Raw genomic sequence first — 19275 nt, 5'->3', positions numbered from 1 at the left:
ATGTTGAGCTAGGGGGTTCTGTTGAACTTGAACTGGGGGTCTGTTGATGTTGAACTGAAGAGTTCTGTTGATTTTGAACTAGAGGGTTCTTTTGATGTTGAACTAGGGTGTTCTGTAGATGTTGAACTGGGAAGTTCTGTTGATGTTGAACTGGTGGGTTCTATTTGTTTTGAACTAGGGAGTTCTGTTGATGGTGAGCTAGGGGGTTCTGTTGATGTTGAGCTAGGGGTTTTGTTGATGTTGAACTGGGGGTTCTATTGAGGTTGAACTGGGGGTTTTGTTGATGTTGAACTAGGTGGTTCTGTTGATGTTGAACTGAGGGTTCTATTGATGTTGAACTAGGGGCTTCTTTTGATGTTGAACTGGGGGTTCTGTTGATGTTGAACTGAGGGTTCTGTTTACTTTGAACTGGAGCTTCTGTTGATGTTGAACTGGGGGTTCTGTTGATATTGAAATAGGGGTTTCTGTTGAAGTTGAAATTGTGGGTTCTGTTGATATTGAACTAGGAGTTTCTGTTGATATTGAAGTAGGGGGTTCTGTTGATATTGAACAGGCGGGTTCTGTTGATGTTGAACTAGAGGGTTCTGTTGATGTTGAACTGGGGATTCTGTATATTTTGAACTTTAGCTTCTATTGATGTTAAAGAAGGGGGTTCTGTTGATGTTGAGCTAGGGGGTTTTGTTGATGTTGAACTAGAAGGTTTTGTTGATATTGAACTAGAGTTCTGTTGATGTTGAGCTAGGGGGTTTTGTTGATGTTGAACTAGAAGGTTTTGTTGATATTGAACTAGGGAGTTCTGTTGAAGTTGAACTGGGGGTTCTGTTGATGTTGAACTGGGGAGTTCTGTTCCTTTTGAACTGGGGGTTCTCTTGATGTTGAGCTAGGGGTACTGTTGATGTTGAACTGAGGGTTCGGTTGATGTTGAACTAGTTGGTTTTGTTGATGTTGAGCTATGGGTTATGTTGATGTTGAACTAGGGGGTTCTGTTTATGTTGAGCTAGAGGGTTCTGTTGATGTTAAACTGAGAGTTCTGTTGATGTTGAACTAGGGACATCTTTTGATGGTGAACTTTGGGTTCTGTTGATGTTGAACTGGGGTTTTGTTGATGTTGAACTGGAATTCTGTTGATGTTGAACTGGGAATTCTTTTCATGTTGAACTTGGGCGTTCTGTTGATGTTCAACTGCGGGTTCTGTTGATGTTGAACTTGTGGGTTCTGTTGATTTTGAACTAGGGGGTTCTGTTGATGTTGAACTGGGGGGTTATGCTGACTTTGAACTGGGGCCTTCTGTTGATTTTGAACTAGGGAGTTCTATTGATGGTGATCTAGGGTGTTTTGTTGATGTTGAACTAGGGGGTCCTGTTGATATTGAACTTGGGGGTTCTGTTGACGTTGAACTGGTGGATTCTGTTGATTTTGAACTAGGGGGTTCTGATGATTTTGAACTGGGCGTTCTGTTGTTGTTGAACTGGGGTGTTCTGTTGATGTTGAACTGGGGGGATCTATTTTTGAACTAGGGAGTTCTGTTGATGGTGAGGTGTGGGTTCTGTTAATGTTGAACTGGGGTGTTCTGTTGATGTTGCGTTAGAGGGTTCTGTTAATGTTAAGCTAATGATTATGTTGATGTTGAACTGGGGGGTTCTGTTGATCTTGAATTGGGGGTTCTGTTGATATTGTACTGGGGCTTCCATTGATGTTGAACTTGGGGTTCTGTTGAAATTGAAAAGGAATTACTGTAGATGTTGAAGTGGGGGTTCTATTGATGTTGAACTGGGGGGTTCTGTTGATGTTGGGCTAGGGGTTCTGTTGATGTTGAACTGGGGTTCTGTTGATGTTGAACTAAGGGGTTCTGTTGATGTTGAACTGGGGGTTCTTTTGATGTTAAACTGAGGGGTTCTGTTCATTTTGAACTGAGGGTTCTGTTGATATTGAGCTAGGGGTTCTGTTGATGTTGTGCTAGGGGTTCTGTTGATGTGGAACTGGGGGCTTCTTTTGATGTTGAACTGGGGGTACTGTTGATATTGTACTGGGGCTTCTGTTGATGTTGAACTGGGGGTTCTGTTGAAATTGAAAAGGAATTTCTGTTGATGTTGAAGTGGGGGTTCTATGGATGTTGAACTTGGAAGTTTTGTTGATGTTGAACTAGAGGGTTTTGCTGATGTTGAACTGAGGGTTAGGTTGATGTTATACTAGGGGGTTTTGTTTATGTCAAGCTACGGGTTCTGTTGATGTTGAACTAGGGGGTTTTGTTTATGTTGAGCTAGGGGTTCTGTTGATGTTGAACTCGGTGGTTTGTTGATGTTGAACGAGGCGGTTCTGTTGATATTAAACTGAGGGTTCTGTTGATGTTGAACTAGGGGCATCTTTTGATGTTGAACTGGGGTTTCTGTTAATGTTGATCTGAGGGTTCTGTTGACGCTGAACTGGAGCTTCTGTTGATGTTAAACTTGGGGTTCTCTTGATGTTGAACTTGGGTTCTGTTGATGTTGAACTTGGGCGTTCTGTTGATGTTCAACTGCGGGTTCTGTTGATGTTGAACTTGTGGGTTCTGTTGATTTTGAACTAGGGGGTTCTGTTAATTTTGAACTAGGCAGTTCTGTTGACGTTGAACTGGGGCTTCTGTTGATGTTGAACTCAGAATTCTGTTAATATTGATCTAGAGGTTTCTGTTGATGTTGAAATTAGAGGTTCTGTTGATGTTGAACTGGGGAATTCTGTTGATGTGAGGTAGGGGGTTCTGTTGATGTTGAGCTAATGGCTCTGTTGACATTGAACTGGGGCTTCTGTTGATGTTGAACTGGGGGTACTGTTGATATTGAACTAGGGGTTTCTGTTGATGTTGAACTTCGATTCTGTTGATGTTAAATTGAGGGTTCTTTAGTTGTTGAACTAGGGTGTTCTGTTGATGTTGAGCTAGGGGGTTCTGTTGATGTTGAGCAAGGGGTTCTGTTGATGTTAAACTGGGGAGTTTGGGTGATGTTGAACTGGTGGGTTCTATTTATTTTGAACTAGGGAGTTCTGTTGATGGTGAGCTAGGGGTTTCTGTTGATTTGAGCTAGGGGGTTCTGTTGATGTTGAGCTAGAGGTTCTGTTGATGTTGAACTGGAAATTCTGTTGATGTTGAACTGGGGGGTTCTGTTGATATTGAACTGGGGGGTTCTGTTGTTGTTGAACTGGGGGTTCTGTATATTTTGAACTGGAGGTTCTATTGATGTTGAACTGTGGGGTTCTGTTGGTGTTGAAATGGGTTTTTTTTTTTGGATGTTGAACTAGGGGCTTCTGTTGATGTTGAACTGGGGGTTTTTTTGATGTTGAACTGAGGGTTCTGTTGATGGTGAACTATAGGCTTCTCTTGATGTTGAGCTAGAGGTGCTCTTAATGTTGAACTGGGGTTTTGTTGACATTCAACTAGGGGTTCTATTGATGTTGAACTGATTGTTCTGTTGATATTGAAATAAGGTGTTCTGTTGATTTTGAACTAGGGGTTTCTGATGATGTTTAACTGGGGTTCTGTTGATGTTGAACTGGCAGTTCTTTTGATGTTGAACTAGGGCGTTCTGTTGATGTTGAACTGGGGGTTCTATTGATTTTGAACTGGGGGTTCTGTTGATTTTGAACTAGGGGTTCTGTTGATGTTGAACTGGGGGGTTCTCTTGATGTTGAACTGGGGGGTTCTCCTGATTTTGAACTAGGGAGTTCTGTTGATGGTAATCTAGGGGGTTTTGTTGATGTTGAACTAGGGGGTCCTGTTGATATTAAACTTGGGGGTTCTGTTGACATTGAACTGAGGGATTCTATTGATTTTGAACTAGGGGGTTCTGATGATGTTGAACTGGCGTTCTGTTGATGTTGAACTGGGGGGTTCTATTTATGTTGAACTAGGGCTTCTGTTGTTGGACTGGGGGTTCTGTTGATGTTGAATTGAGGGTTCTTTTGATGTTTAACTAGGGTGTTCTGTTGATGTTGAGCTAGGGGTTCTGTTGATGTTGAACTGTGGGGTTCTGTTTATGTTGAACTGGTGGGTTCTATTTATTTTGAAGTAGAGAGTTCTGTTGATTGTGAGCTAGGGGTTTCTGTTGATTGTGAGCTAGGGGGTTCTGTTGATGTTGAGCTAGAGGTTCTGTTGATGTTGAACTGGGGGATTCTGTTGATGTTGAGCTAGGGGTTCTGTTGATGTTGAACTATGGGGTTCTGTTGATGTTGAGTTAGGGGTTCTGTTGATGTTGAAATTGGGTTCTGTTGACTTTCAATTGAGGGTTCTGTTGATGTTGAACTGGGGGTTCTTTTGACATTCAATTGTGCATTCTTTTGATGTTGAACTGGGGGTTCTGTTGATGTTTAACTGGGGGTTCTGTTGATATTGAACTAGGGGGTTCTTTTGATGTTTAACTATGGGGTTCTGTTTATTTTGAACTGGTGGTTCTATTAATGTTGAACTGGGGGTTCTGTTGATGTTCAACTGGGGGTTCTGTTGATGTTGAACTAGGGTTCTGTTATATTTGAACTGGTGGTTCAATTGATGTTGAACTAGGGAGTTCTGTTGATATTGAACTAGGAGATTCTATTGATGTTGAACTTGGGTGTTCTGTTGATTTTGAACTAGCGGGTTCTGTTGATATTGAACTGGGGGGTTCCGTTGATGTTGAACTTGGGTTTTTGTTGATGTTGAACTGGGTGGTTCTGTTGAAGTTGAACTGGGGTTTCTGTTTATATTGAGCTAGGTGGTTCTGTTGATTTGAATTGGGGGTTCTGTTGATGTTGAACTAGTGTGTACTGTTGATGTTGAACAGGGGGTTCTATTGATGTTGAACTGCGGGGTTCTTTGATGTTGCGCTAGGGGGTTCTTTTGATGTTAAGCTAGGGATTCTGTTGATGCTGAACTAGGAAGTTCTGTTGATGTTGAACTGGGGGGTTCTTTTGATGTTGAATAGTGCATTCTTTTGATGTTGAACTGGGGGTTCTATTGATGTTGGACTGGGGGGTTCTGTTCATGTTGAAATAGGGAGTTCTGTTGATGTTGAACTGAGGTTTCTGTTGATGTTGAACTGGACGTTCTGTTGATATTGAACTGGGAGGTTCTGTTGATGTTGATCTGGGAATTCTTTTGATGTTAAACTTGCGGGTTCTGTTGATGTTGAACTGGGGGTTCTATTGATGTTGAACTGGGGGGTTCTGTTGATGTTGAAATAGGGAGTTCTGTTGATGTTGAACTGGGGTTTCTCTTGATGTTGAACTGGGGGGGTTGTTTTTTTGAACTAGGGAGTTTTGTTGATAATGATCTAGGCGGTTTTGTTGATGCTGTACTAGGGGGTCATGTTGATATTGAACTTGGGGGTTCTGTTGACGTTGAACTGGTGGATTCTGTTGATTTTGAACTAGGGGGTTCTGATGATGTTGAACTGGGCATTCTGTTGATGTTGAACTGGGGGGTTCTGTTTATGTTGAACTAGGGCATTCTGTTGATGTTGAACTTGGGGTTCTGTTGATTTTGAACTGGGGGTTCTGTTGATTTTTAACTAGGGGGTTCTGTTGATTTTGAACTAGGGAGTTCTGTTGATGGTAATCTAGGGGGTTTTGTTGATGTTGAACTAGGGGGTCCTGTTGATATTAAACTTGGGGTTCTGTTGACATTGAACTGGGCATTCTGTTGATGTTGAACTGGGGGGTTCTGTTTATGTTGAACTAGGGCTTCTGTTGATGTTGGACTGGGGGTTCTGTTGATGTTGAGCTAGGGGTACTGTTGATGTTGAACTGGGGTTCTGTTGACGTTCAACTGGGGGTCTGTTGATGTTGAACTGGGGGTTCTGTTGATGTTTAACTGGGGGTTCTGTTTATATTGACCTAGGGGGTTCTTTTGATGTTTAACTACGGGTTCTGTTTATTTTGAACTGGGGGTTCTTTTAATGTTGAACTGGGGGTTCTGTTGATGTTGAACTGGGGGTTCTGTTGTATTTGAACTGGTGGTTCAATTGATGTTGAACTAGGGAGTTGTGTTGACTTTGATCTGGGGGTTCTATTGATGTTGAACTGGAGGTTCTATTTATGTTGAACAGGGGGTCCTGTTGATATTGTACTGGGGGGTTCTGTTGATGTTGAGCTAGGGGATTCTGTTGATATTGAAGCAGGAGTTTCTATTGATGTTGAACTTGGGTGTTCTGTTGATTTTGAACTAGCGGGTTCTGTTGATATTGAACTGGGGGTTCTGTTGATATTGAACTTGGGTTTTTGTTGATGTTGAACTGGGCGGTTCTGTTGAAGTTGAACTGGGGTTTCTGTTTATATTGAGCTAGGGGGTTCTGTTGATTTGAACTGTGGGTTCTTTTGGTGTTGAACTAGTGTGTTCTGTTGATGTTGAACAGGGGGTTCTATTGATTTTGAACTATGGGGTTCTATTGATGTTGAAATAGGGGGTTCTGTTAATGTTGAATTGGGGTTCTATTGATGTTGAACTAGGGGGCTCTTTGATGTTGAGCTAGGGGGTTCTTTTGATGTTGAGCTAGGGATTCTGTTGATGCTGAACTAGGAAGTTCTGTTGATGTTGAGCTAGGCATTCTGTTTATGTTGACCTAGGTTGTTCTGTTGATGTTATACTGGGGGTTCTTTTGATGTTGAGCTAGGTCGTTCTGTTGATGTTGAGCTAGGCATTCTGTTTATGTTGACCTAGGTTGTTCTGTTGATGTTATACTGGGGGTTCTTTTGATGTTGAAAAGTGTGTTCTTTTGATGTTGAACTGTGGGTTCTATTGATGTTGAACTGGGTGGTTCTCTTGATGTTGAACTGGGTGGTTCTGTTGATGTTGAAATAAGGGGTTCTGTTGATGTTGAACTGGTAGTTCTGTTGATGTTGAACTGGAGGTTCTGTTGATATTGAACTGGGGGTTCTGTTGGTGTTGAAGCAGTGGTTTCTGTTGATGTTGAGCTTGGGGTTCTGTTGATGTTGAACTAGGGGTTCTGTTGATGTTGAACTAGGGGGTTCTGTTGATGTTGAACTGGGGGTTCTGTTGGTGTTGAAGCAGCGGTTTCTGTTGATGCTGAGCTTGGGGTTCTGTTGATGTTGAACTAGGGGGTTCTGTTGATGTTGAACTGGGGGGTTCTCTTGATGTTGAAGTAGGGGGTTCTGTTGATGTTGTACTGGAGGTTCTGTTGATGTTGAACTGGAGGTTCTATTGATGTTGAACTAGGGCATTCTTTGATGTTGAGCTAGGAGGTTCTGATGATGTTGATCTAGGGGTTCTGTTGATGTTGAACTTAGGGGTTCTGTTGATGTTGCACTGGAAGGTTCTGTTGATGTTGAGTTTCTGCAGTCAACTGGGATTTCTGCATATCCTCTAAAATGTCACATACCAATTTTGCCACAGTCTTTTTCATGGAAGGGCAGGTACTTTATCCTTTTCTTTAAAATTAATTCACCAATTACTCTGTCCTGTAGCAGACACATATTCCATGTTGGGGACACACCCCTTTAAATTGTTACCCATAAATTAATGAGGCTTGTATTTTAGAATTCAGAGCTCTTCTGCAGGAGAGTAAGCAGGGACAAGGACAGTGCAGGAAACATCTTCTGCCAGATACCCAAGGCCACTGGGCAAATACTTATAGGATAGCTAAGGAGGAACTTGAGGAATGCCAAGGTCAGAATGGGTTCTATTTAAATTAGTCACTCTGAGCAGAATACATATACACAAACTCAAGCATGCATACAAACACACACACACATGCATGCATACACACACATACAGAGAGAGAGCCTTTTCTTTTCTTTCTAAACTTCTTTTAGAAGTCTGTACTTTTTTTTAACCAAGTTATGGTCTTAGTATCCACACTTTGTAGGTGCAGTCTGGTGTTAATTGAGCTGTGACCATTTGTTGTTGAGTTACATAGACACAAAGGCAGATGTAAACCCAAGGAGCCCAGGCAATGTTGAGGAGAAAGCTTTCTTAACAGCACGTGGAAAGGAAACCTAGAGGCCTGCTCTCAAGAGGAGCCCAGGCTGGAGGTCATTTCTAAAGGCAGGGCAGGAACTCCCCTGTGGACCAGGGAGCAGGGCTTTCTTTGCAGAGGGTGACATGGGAAAGCATGTGCCCCACAGACTGTGAAACACAGCAGCCCCTGCTTATCCACAGGTAGTGAGCGAATTCCAAGACCCCCAGTGGATACTTAAATCACAGGTAGTACCAAACTCTGTGTGTTTGTATGTGTGCATGCTTGTGTGTGTGTCTCCCCCTATACATCCGTCCGTACTCATCACTTGTTTTGTTGTGATAACAAAATACCTCACAAAAGCAACTTAAAGAAGGGTTTATTCAGGCTCACAGTTGGAGGGTGGGAAAGTCATGGTGGCAGCTGGTCTCTGGTCACATTGCAGTCAAGAAGAAGAGAGCAATGCATGTTGCTACTTGGCTCTCCTTTTCTCTTTAAAAGATGCTTTGGGACATGGAGCTAGAGAGATGGCTCAGCGGTTTAGAATACTCATTGCTTTTGCAGAGGAACTGGGTACCATTCCAAGCGTGTATCATGACTAATCACAGATAACTAAAACTGCAGAGAGCAAAACTATGGGTAAGAGGTGGGCTACTGCAAATTATTTTTCACTGATAATATGATTATCTCCATAGTTAAATCCAATTAAGTATAGAAAGCTTGAAAACTGCAAGTGAATATAGCAAAGACAAAAGGAATATTTTAAATAAACTATATTTGTGTGTGTATGTGTTTCCAAATAGGGAAGTTAAAGGTCTTTGAGACAACTCACCATATTCTTGTCTCAGCCTCCCCAGTGCTGAGGCTCTAGAGGTGTGCTGCCAGCAAGAAAATGTTAACATGCCATTGTAATTGTATCACAATGTTTAAAAAAAAAAAGATACATAAGACACCTGTACTGAAGTCCACAAAATATTTTAGAGATAAAAGTTAAAGGGCATAAGGAGGAGAAACATCTACTACTTGTTGCTTAAAGAGTGCCATATTATTATATATATTGTTTGTTACCACTGTGCATAATCCTATTTAAGAACTGGTTGAATTGTGTTCCCCCAGAATTTTATAAGCTACTTCTAGCTCTTGCCTGGGGTTGTAAAAGGACGGGCAGTAGCAAGGCAGTTGAGACAACAAAAATGGCTGACCTGTGAGATCAGCAGGTGCTGTGCTAGAATGTTGTGATGAGACTCACTCTGATTCAATCCTGTTCGTGTATGCATGAGTGCACACATCGGTGTGTGTGTGTGTGTGTGTGTGTGTGTGTGTGTGTGTATGCACACGTGCACATGTAACCATATGCACTCACTGGTGGCCAAGGTGCGACACTGGGCAGACTGAACATTGGATGGATTGTGCGATCACTCTCTGTCTTATTAACTCAAGACAGGGTCCCTCACTGATCCTGGAACTTGCCACTGGCTGCCCAGCAAGCCCTAGCTATCTTGCTGTCCAAACTGCACCCGTGTTGGGACTGCAGGTGCAAGCAGCCAGTTTAGCTTTTACATGGGTTCTGGGGACTGAGCTCGGGTCCTCAAGTGTGGCAAATGTCCTTACCCAGATAGCCATCTCTCCAGTCCTGGTTTAATCACCGTCATTCTAATTCCTGTTCCTATCCCTGAACTAAATGCCCTGGCCGGATAGCCTGGGCTGTCAATCCTGCTGTCATTTTGAGCTGGGTCTCCGCATGGTGTGGAAAGAGCATGAGAGACACCGGGGAGACAAACCCTGGCATCCCCTATGGCAGCCTTCAGACAGTTATTTGACTGGAGCCAGACAGTGATGAGGAAGAAGAATAAGGAATGCAAAGGAGAGAACGTCTGTAACTAGAAAATTTTGCACAGATACAGAAGTATAATATTATAAGAAATTCAAGATTTACAGAAGTCTTAAGAGATTGTGGGGCTCCGGAGAGAAGAATGAGAGACTGGAAAAAGGAAGAGCGTGGCCAGCTGATGAAGAGTCAAGTTTGAGAGTGCTGAGACTTCATCCCCCAGAATTAGATGACAAATACCACTTCCCACAGAGGCGTCACCCTCCCTGGCATAAAGCGTAGAAGGCAGGGAAACAGCTAGGAGGCTGTCTAGGGTGAGCGGTGGGAAACAAGGAGATACTTTGGGAAGGCAATTAAGGAGGCCGGTGACTCTGAGTGCTGACGAGGTGCTCAACTTGGCTCTTCTCACGCGTGCTTTCACTGAATACTTATGACCCCTTGAGAAAAGTTCTTTCTCTTTCAGCAATGAGGAAACAAGTAGAGGAAGGTTCCATAGCTCACCCTGTCACATGGTCAATAAGGAACTGAGCCAGAGAGTTTGCCCTGCTAATCTTAACCATGATGCTGAGCACTAGATGGTGCTGCAGAAGATATTTCCAACCAGTCAAAGTTTGAGCAGCATGCTGCTTCCATAAAACAGCATCACCATTATTTTCTTTTTCCAGGCAGTGAGCCCCCTTGCTGGAAAATTCTGGAAAAAAAATTGTACGTTTTAAATTGCTCACAGTTTAAAAAGCAGGATGAATCTTGTGCTGTTTCGCTCTATCCCCTGGAAGGAGACTTAGATCTTTATCCAATGTATCCACACTCAGCATACCCCATGCCCATCGGTCACCCAATAGCCATTTAGGCCATCACGGGCTGCCGCCGTATTAAACCTGTATCACTTCATCTTTTCACGTAGGCATCTGTCAACTCACATCATGACAGGAAGAGTGAGTGCAAGGCAATAAAATGGTGTGAGACACAGAGAGACTATTCTCATTCACCGCGCTTTATGATAGTGTGCTGTCATAATTGTTCTGTTTCTGATTACTTAGTGTTTAGATCTATTTATTAAATTTTATGCATGTAAATGTTTTGCCTGCTTCATGTATGGGTACCGTGTGTGTGTGTGTGTGTGTGTGTGTGTGTGTGTGTGTGTGTGGTGTCTCCAGGAGTCAGAAGGCATCGTACCCCCCTGGAACTGGAGCTAGAGATGGCTGAGAGGCACCGTGTAGGGCTTGGAATGGTACCCAAGTCCTCTCTGAAAGAGCAGCAAGTGCTCTAAACTGCTGAGCCATCTCTCTAGCTCCATGTCTCAAGGCATCTTTTAAAAGGAAAAGGAGAGCCAAGCAGCAACATGCATTGCTCTCTTCTTCTTGACTGCAATGTGGCCAGCTGCCACCATGACTTCCCACCTTCCAACTCTGAGCCCGAATAAACCCTTCCCTAAGTTGTTTCTGTGAAATATTTGCTACAGCAACAAGACAACTGACTAATACAGATGTATAGGGACACACGCACACACATACACACACACAGAGTTTGGTACTACCTGTGATTGTGATTTCAGCATCCAGCCTGGGCTCCTCTTGAGAGCAGGCCTTTACATCCCCATTCCATGTGCTGTCAAGGAAGCTATTTCTTCTCAATATGGCCTAGGCACCTTGGGTTTATATCTGCCTTTGTGTCTATGCAACTCAACAACAAATGGTCACAGCTCAATTAACACCAGACTCCACCCTTACTGGCTCCTTATAAGTTGGTGTCTACTCATCTTCTAAGCACTGGTTTAGAGATTGTTTTCCTTTATGGCTTCATCTGCTAATCTGTCTCTGTCTCTCTCTTTCTTTTTTCCATTCCCAGTCTTACCCTCAGACCCTTAAAGGTCATGTTTGTTCCTCTGTGGTATCATCACTCGAGTTGGCCTCTGAAATTACACTCATATTTTACTTCAGTCCCACGGAATGCTGTCTGTTACTAGAAATCTAGTCTTCTGGGCTTCAGAAAAGATTTGACCCAACAAGCCTTCATCTCTCATGCATCAGGTGATTGGCTAATCTGATCTTACTTCAGCATTATCTTGGTTTCAGCTGTACCCGCTCCTGACCTTTGCTCTCACCCCCATTAAGTCTCAGTTAGCTCATTACCTCTATCGCTTCGTTTCCTAATGGAGCCGACATTTAGTCTTATGGAATTTACTCTGTGTGAGACCCCTGAGGAAACTGTCACTCAAGCCCCAGCTCCTTCTTTACTTTCCTGTTTAGGAACCACTGATGGCCCTCAGTCCTGATGAACCTAGTTGGTCAGCCAGTTCTGAGCCTTCTCTATCTACATGTGAAGATCCTGTACCACCAAGCTCCACCCATTGGAACAGCCTTTGGCTGTTCTCTCAATATGAACTCTCCACTGAGCTCCACTGCCTCAGCCTTGTCTTCCCTTCCTCCAATATGCTCTGTGTGTACTTGCAGGCACACCAGATCCGAGTCCCGCACATGGCTGAGTCTGTCCCCTGAGCCTAAAATGCTGCCCCCTCCCTTTCCACAGACATGTGCCTCAAATGACTCCCTGATGGCTGTCAAACAAAAGTTTTCTTGTCTTCCTCCAAATTCTTTTGTTCATTGCCACTTCTAAAAAAGTACAGTCAATATATTATGCTATCTAAATGCAACAGTTTATTATGGGACTAAAGAAAGCTGTTCTCTCTGTCAGGATTATGTGCTAAATCAACAGAATAGCGCAACTTTACTGCTCAGTAAAATTTTTAAATTTGTATTTCCTCTTTTTTCATCATCAGAGATGATATTCAGTATGTTGTTGGTAATGATGGGAACTACAAACATATTGTTATACCGTTTATCTCCTTGTTAGTTTAGTGGTCTAACTAATTAATTTTAAATATAGTGACTATTATTTTAAGGGACTGTTTCCTCTATATAATTGGAAATGCAAACTTTTAAGATATTCTGCTTTGTGTATTCAATCTAACCACCGCTATGCCTTTTAGGGTAATATTTTTAATTATTCTGAGAAAAAGAAAAGCAATCCCCAAAGGGCTAACAGTTTGAAACTGAACAGGACACTCCTACAAAGGGAGAGGGTCATAGGTCATCCTCAAACAGACAAAAGACAATGGAGACGATTGTGCCTAGAGATGGTAATTTTTTTTTCATGAGACAGTGTGTTGACAGTTTCCTTCCTCTTGGGTCATTGTCGTCTGTTAAATGACCTGTGACGGCAAATTGATCTCAAGATTTTCATGCAAGAGATACAAGGCAGCCTTTCATTTTGCTGCCCTCTCTGCAAAACGCTGAAACATTTCGGGGGGCAAATTCGTGTTACCTTAGCATATTGTTCAGCCGCGTGAAGCTTGGCAGGCTGTGCTGGAAGCAATATGAGCAATAGTTAATTTCTCTTCACCCATTTCAGACGTCTACTTATGTATGATTGGAAAAGTAATAACACATTTGAAAAATGTTAGTTTTAAAATTAGGTGTCATAAACTGCTAACTAAATGGATGCACTGATCCATTTAAATATTGCCCCATTAATTTCAGAATTGAGTCAAATACTTACCTTTAGGAACTTACAGTTGACCCCTAAAAATTAATACTAATATTTTTTGACTGAAAATGTTTCTCCTTCCAAAGAATTGAAAAATTAAATAGAAGATCAGATATTAGGGATATTACACCTGATGTTTAAGCATCTACTTGCACTGGTTAGCTGGTAACTTCACATGGCTGAATGTTATCTCAAAGTAATGTCTTATTTACAGAGCTATAAACTGCTGTGCTCAACAAGTTCATAGTAAAAATGCATGCAGATGCAGTGGCTTAGGAAGTGGTCTTCAGTTGCCACTTATTGCGTTACTAGAAGCTTCTCTCTCCTGTAAGGGCATAAGGACACCAATAGAGAAATGTTCCGGTGGGGGATGAGGAAAGAGGGGGCTTCCATGTGGCTAGGATTCTGTGTAAAAGTCAATTTACATTCTGATGCCTTTATTCTCCCTATGAAGAAGAAATGAAAACCATCATACTAAATGGCATTGGTATGACGTTTAAGAAAACTTACTGTAGATTGAAGAAAATGACAAATATAATGCTTCCCTTAAGGATCCTTTGAGATACTGGCATTAGTCTTTTTACAGTGCATCTAAACATGTGCATAGGTGGGCATTTCTATTCATTACTGAAAAATTAGACAGTTTGTCTTTTCTGTGATTTTACTTGTCAGGGGCGAATGTGTTTTATTCATCTATTCAATGGGTAATTCTTAGAGAGGTATGTCCAAAGCCCGACCTGATGGCACACGCCTGTAATCCCAGCACACAGGAGAATGAAGCAGGAAGATTGTGAGTTCAGGGCAGTCTGGGGTACATAGAGGGCAAGACTTGCCAGGGACACACATACCTGGTCTCAAAAGAATGAATGAAAGAAAGAAAGAAAGAAAGAAAGAAAGAAAGAAAGAAAGAAAGAAAGAGGGAGGGAGGGAAGGAAGGAAGGAAGGAAGGAAGGAAGGAAGGAAGGAAGGAAGGAAGGAAGGAAGGGGAAAGGAAGGGAAGGGGAAGAGAGTATCATAATTTTCAAATCAGCCTCGTTTGATATGATTGTTAGCTGAATGATATGCTCTGATAGTTTTAAAAACAACCTTACAAATTATATTTTGTTTGTATTTTCAGAGTAATTAAGAAAATCTCATTTAATGATTACTACAAGACATGGTCTACGATAGCCACATCACAAACAGCAGAACACTCCAGAAATCCATGTAAGCAGATCTAACCTTCTTCTGTGCCCTTCTAATATCCATTAACCTGTGGATCGTTCTGATTGTCTTACTTTTAAAGACTAGTTGACACGTCTCGGCTGTGCAAGAGCGATAAGCTGTTGGCTGGCTCTCTGTGCTACACTAGTCACTCAACAACCGCCAATTTAGTGCCTCATTTGTGCAGAGCCCTGACCTGAGTCCCCTTAAAAGCCAGAAGAAGAGTAGGCAATTGATGGAGTTCTTAATCTTTTGAGGTTTACTTACCTGCCTTCGCCCAAGAAAGGAGAGTTCACAGCAGGGTGAACCTTTCCATTTCAAAGACCGTTATGCCCGAAGTCAGAGCCGGCACAGAGAGCAAATGCAGGCAGAAGAGAGAGCCCTGGGAGGGCAGTTCCGTTACGTCCCTGTAAAGGAAGCATTGCCCGGGGACCACAAAGACAGAATGTGAGAGCCAGACAACTGGTTCCATTTAAGCGGACTTTTAGACTATATGTCTTTATTTTCCTCCAAGTAGGCTATCCAGGCCCCACACGTCAGTGAAAATGTGGCTTTGCCCCGGCCATCCTGTCAAAGTGGCACGGGCCTCGTGAAGCTAGAAGGGCCCAGAGTCTGCAATGGCGTTCTGAAGCGCTTGTCTCTCCTAGCTGTTGCTGCCTGCGCTCTCATTCATGTGCACGCTGCCCTGCGTCCGCAAGTTTTATTCTTTTTGCCTAGGTATTCTGCCTCTTTCCCGGGGGATGACCTCGTCCCTACCCTTCTCCCCATCGCCCTGAAAAGCCTCTTTCGCTGCCTTCCTTTTCGTCAGTCAGTGATGCCCAAACCACACCTGTAGCTAGACCCTCTTCTGCACCCACGGGCACATGTGCAGCCAGGCCCCGAGCCCCCTCACCTACACATGCCTACACATGGTACAGGCATGCCATTCAGATATCCTGAGCCCAGTTCTCCCTGGAGCTCCCAAACCTGTCCCTCCTTCCTTCTCTGTCTTAGGTACTGGAAGCTCATTATTTTTTTTTAATTTTTTTCTGCCTAATAATCCTTAGAACAACCTTATGCCTTTTAAATTTTCTTTTGTATTGTTGATTTATCTCTTGTAACAATATAATGCTTCTACTCACCTCTGTCCCCGTGGTCACTGCTTTAATTTTGAGTCTCATTGGGCATCATCTCATTGCAGTTGTTTCCTAACTATAGCAAAAAAAAAAAAAAAAAAAAAAAAAAAAAGTTGTATTTATCTTTCAGACATAAGATAAGGCAAAGGTACTATTCATTAAGCCTAACAAATATAAAACCAAGTAAGCTCGATAATGTTTATGAAATCCCATGCTCTCTCAGGAAGCTGGTTATTGATTATTTTCTGATTATGTATTATCATCCCCACTCACACATGAGTGGTTGAAAAAAATCATTTGAAGAGTATTATGATACACAGATTTTAGCAACACTGTTAGTTCAAAGAATTTTATTGCTGATATCAGAGTTCACGGTGTTTAATTTCAAAGTTTGGTGGCCAGATGCACCTTAGGTAGCTGGTGCCATAAATGGAGTATAGAGAGACACAGATGAATTGGGGGACAATAAACATTTATTGTGAAAACATGATGTTGAAAGATATTGATTCCAGGGACCAGGGACTAAGGGGCAAATTCCTGCAAAACCCAACCACCCAAAAAAAGGTTTCTGTCCTCCCCCCCCCCCCCGACAGTAATATGTAAATGCATGGGGGGAGGAGCGGCTCAGAAACTTAACTCCTAGGCAAAAGATACAATAATGTGCCAAAATTTGAGAGAGTTTGGAAACAATTGCCTCTTAATAAAAGGCGATTTTAAAATGGAAGAAAATCATGGTGATTTCCTGATAGCGGTTCCTCCCTCAAAGGCGTTTGACTCCAGCGTTTTGGGTTTTGTTGTCTCTACATAGGTCTGTCACTAACCCAGTCTGTAACTCATCGTCTGCGAAAGCAAGGTCCTGGGCCTAGTTCTCCGGAGCCCAGAAGTATTCCTAGGACTTCGAGTCTAACACTGGATGGCAGATTTCACAACCCCACTGCCCCTCCTTCCCCTGGAATCACTCTCAAAATGTTCCAAGAGCCTGCCTTCAAAAATAGCCAGCACCTAATTTTCAAAAGCAAATGCGAGCCTGACAGAATCTGCCGGCCTTGTTGCCTTTTGATAGTTCAGCTGGATGGGTGCCAACACCGGCTTTTCTAATGGCCTAATTTCCTCGCAGTAATGAAGATAAAGTTTTAGGTTGTGGACTGCTCCTCCAACGACTTAGAAGCGCAAAGGAAACCTCCCAACTTCAGTTACACGTCCATATTCTTGTCACTGCTGAGGCTATGAATGGCCCGTGCGTGTTTTAAGAGATTTGTATTTTATGAGTAGGAGGTAGTTGTATTTTGATTTGCCTATTAACACTTTTTCATATTTTTGAGCCACAAAGCTATGTCTAGATTTTAATGCCATAACCGTCAGGAGTGTATTCTTTCACAATACAGTCTGTAGAGCGTGTCTGTATATGCTATGCTTCTAACCACGCTCCTTCATCATCCCTCTATTCAATATTTATTTTATTTATTTACAGAACACTATAATATATGTAACAAATAGTCATACATCTATCTGCCCGAGGGACTAGACATGATTCTAACCCTTTGTTCTTCAGATGAGAAAACAAGACTAGGAGAAACCAGGTAATTTAGCTAGGGTCATCCACATGCGAGAAAATATCACATATTTGTCAGTCTGCTGCTGTCCTTGGCCCAGCTGCCTTGTTTGTAAAAATGGGAGCAGTCACAACACAATGACGTCATAGGGTGGAAGAGCTTAGAGCACAGCAGTCAGCACACATGCCCGTCCTCACTTAGTAGCACTGTGATCCAAGACTTGGATTAGACCTCTGGCTCTGCGTTTCCTTCCTATGATATATTCTGCCTTTATAGCATGACAATGTGTTATCCCAGCAGAGTGTGAGATTTACATTCAAATGCTGAAGGCTAAGCAGAGTTTCTGAAATGCACGTCATTTCCATTCACAGTCATAGGAAATCCTACAGAGAAATGTACCAGCGACCCCGCTGTTCTCTGCCCATCACTATAAAATGTCAAATCAGGGGTTTGGCAGAGAGAAAAGCCATGCATATGGTTGTAGGAACAGCTCTTTAATGACAGAATACGATCCCCATACGGAAATGCTTACGTTCCAGGAAAAGAATTCCAGAGAGCGCCACGCTGTGCGGCGCTGAGTGGAGGCTCCCTGGTGCTTGTTTGCTGTCAGCGGGCGAACCAAACAGCCTCCGGCATCAAGGGGGGTGCTTGCTTTCACCCCAGGAGACTCTCAGTCTTTGAGGCTTCCCAAGGCCCTTTCCTTCCTTGCGAGAAGCAGCGTGCCTGCTTCCAGAGCCCGGCCGCACAGCCTCAGCTGCTCATTAGAGCCACCTGCGGAGCCTGTAAAAATTCCAACATAAAGAGCACACCCAGACCAGTTCCACCGGGGCTGGCAGGAGGACCGAGTAGTGGGAGTTTTGAAAGCTCCCTGGGCGACCATAACACACAGCCACAGGTGGGGACAGCATGACGTCAGAAGTCAGCAACTCCTTAGCCCGATGCTAGTTTTGCAACATATGGGTAAGAAAATTCAAAGGAATGGCTTGCCTAGTTGAACGCCATCTTTCATTCCTGTTAACGAGCAAAGAACATTCGCCCCGCTCTTAGGTGCTCTGGGGTTGTGTGAGATAATATGTCTGTAAAGGAAACACACTAATGCAAGCCGGTGCCATGTTTTCCGGATGTGGAGTTCCTCCAGAGAAGATGAGCGACTTCCAAGTCACCTTCTGCTTCTGCAGGAAAAGCAGCACATCATTGCCAGTGGCAAAAGAACAACTGGGCACACAACAACCTGAATTCTCCTAGGATTTTAGAGACCTCAACTCAGACCAAGCCAGGATTCTTGGCTTCAATGCAAAAGATGAGGCAAAGTTGGAAAAAAAAAAAAGTTAAAAAATATTTTGGTATAGATTTAAGCATGAAAGTCAAGAGACAGGCACTCAGAAGGAAAGATACACCCAAGGGGATTATATGTTTCTCTAGAGAAAGTAGGGAAAATAAGGCCTGGGCTTCTCACAGCAGAATGGCAATTGTCTCACTGTTATCTATCCATAGGGACCATCTTGGTGACTCTCCTTATCTTTCCAAGGGTGGCTCTGAGATTCCTGTCCTCTTTTGTTCTCATTTGGTAAACGAGATTATAGAGTGGTTCTGGAGGTGCCTTGGATGAAATTATAATCTGATAAGAAGAAACCAGAAGCCTCTAGGGTTGCACAAGGACTTTAGTGTTATTCTTAAAAAACGATGAGAGAGAGGCTACAAACGGTCCCCGGGTGGGCTGGCGGAGGGAGCCCGCCATGAGGGCGGCTATAGGAGGGCACGCATCCTTGGCCCACGTGGCGGCAGGTAACAGACACGTAAACACAGGAAATAGCCATAAGTATTTATTAAGGAAGGGGGAGAAAGAGAGACAGAGAAAAGAGATAAAAGGAGAGAGAGACAGAGAAAACGCGTGCGCATGCTAAGGAAGCAGAAAGAGAGAGGGGGGGTCCCAAGATGGCGATGGGCGGGTCAGAGGTTATGGGAGTGGGCGTGGCTAGGGCAGGGACCCAAGAATAACATTCCCACATCTTGCTTTTGATAAAAGCAAATTAGACACTTCAGTTTGAAGGAATTGGGGCGGCGAATTCTCAAGACTGCTTCCGGCTGATTGTGGGCGTCGTCTTGGGGGG

At 43.1% G+C, this 19275-nt stretch overlaps 1 protein-coding gene across 1 annotated transcript in view; it reads left to right on the top strand.

Annotated features, from left to right (window-relative positions):
• Positions 1-19275, top strand: part of Ube2u (ubiquitin conjugating enzyme E2 U) — a 70263-nt gene that overhangs the window by 29867 nt on the left and 21121 nt on the right. The window contains exon 7 of the mRNA XM_050136445.1: positions 14411-14499. Within this exon, the coding sequence (XP_049992402.1) occupies positions 14411-14499 (89 nt within the window). The remainder of the gene's footprint in view (positions 1-14410; positions 14500-19275) is intronic.

The sequence above is a fragment of the Alexandromys fortis genome, unplaced genomic scaffold (assembly GCF_014885135.2).
Source record: "Alexandromys fortis isolate MF-2015 unplaced genomic scaffold, M_Fortis_MF-2015_v1.1 scaffold_13, whole genome shotgun sequence".
In the NCBI taxonomy this organism is placed as follows: domain Eukaryota; kingdom Metazoa; phylum Chordata; class Mammalia; order Rodentia; family Cricetidae; genus Alexandromys; species Alexandromys fortis.
The sequence above is the reverse complement of the archived record's forward strand: the minus strand, read 5'-3'. Positions and strand labels throughout refer to the sequence as shown.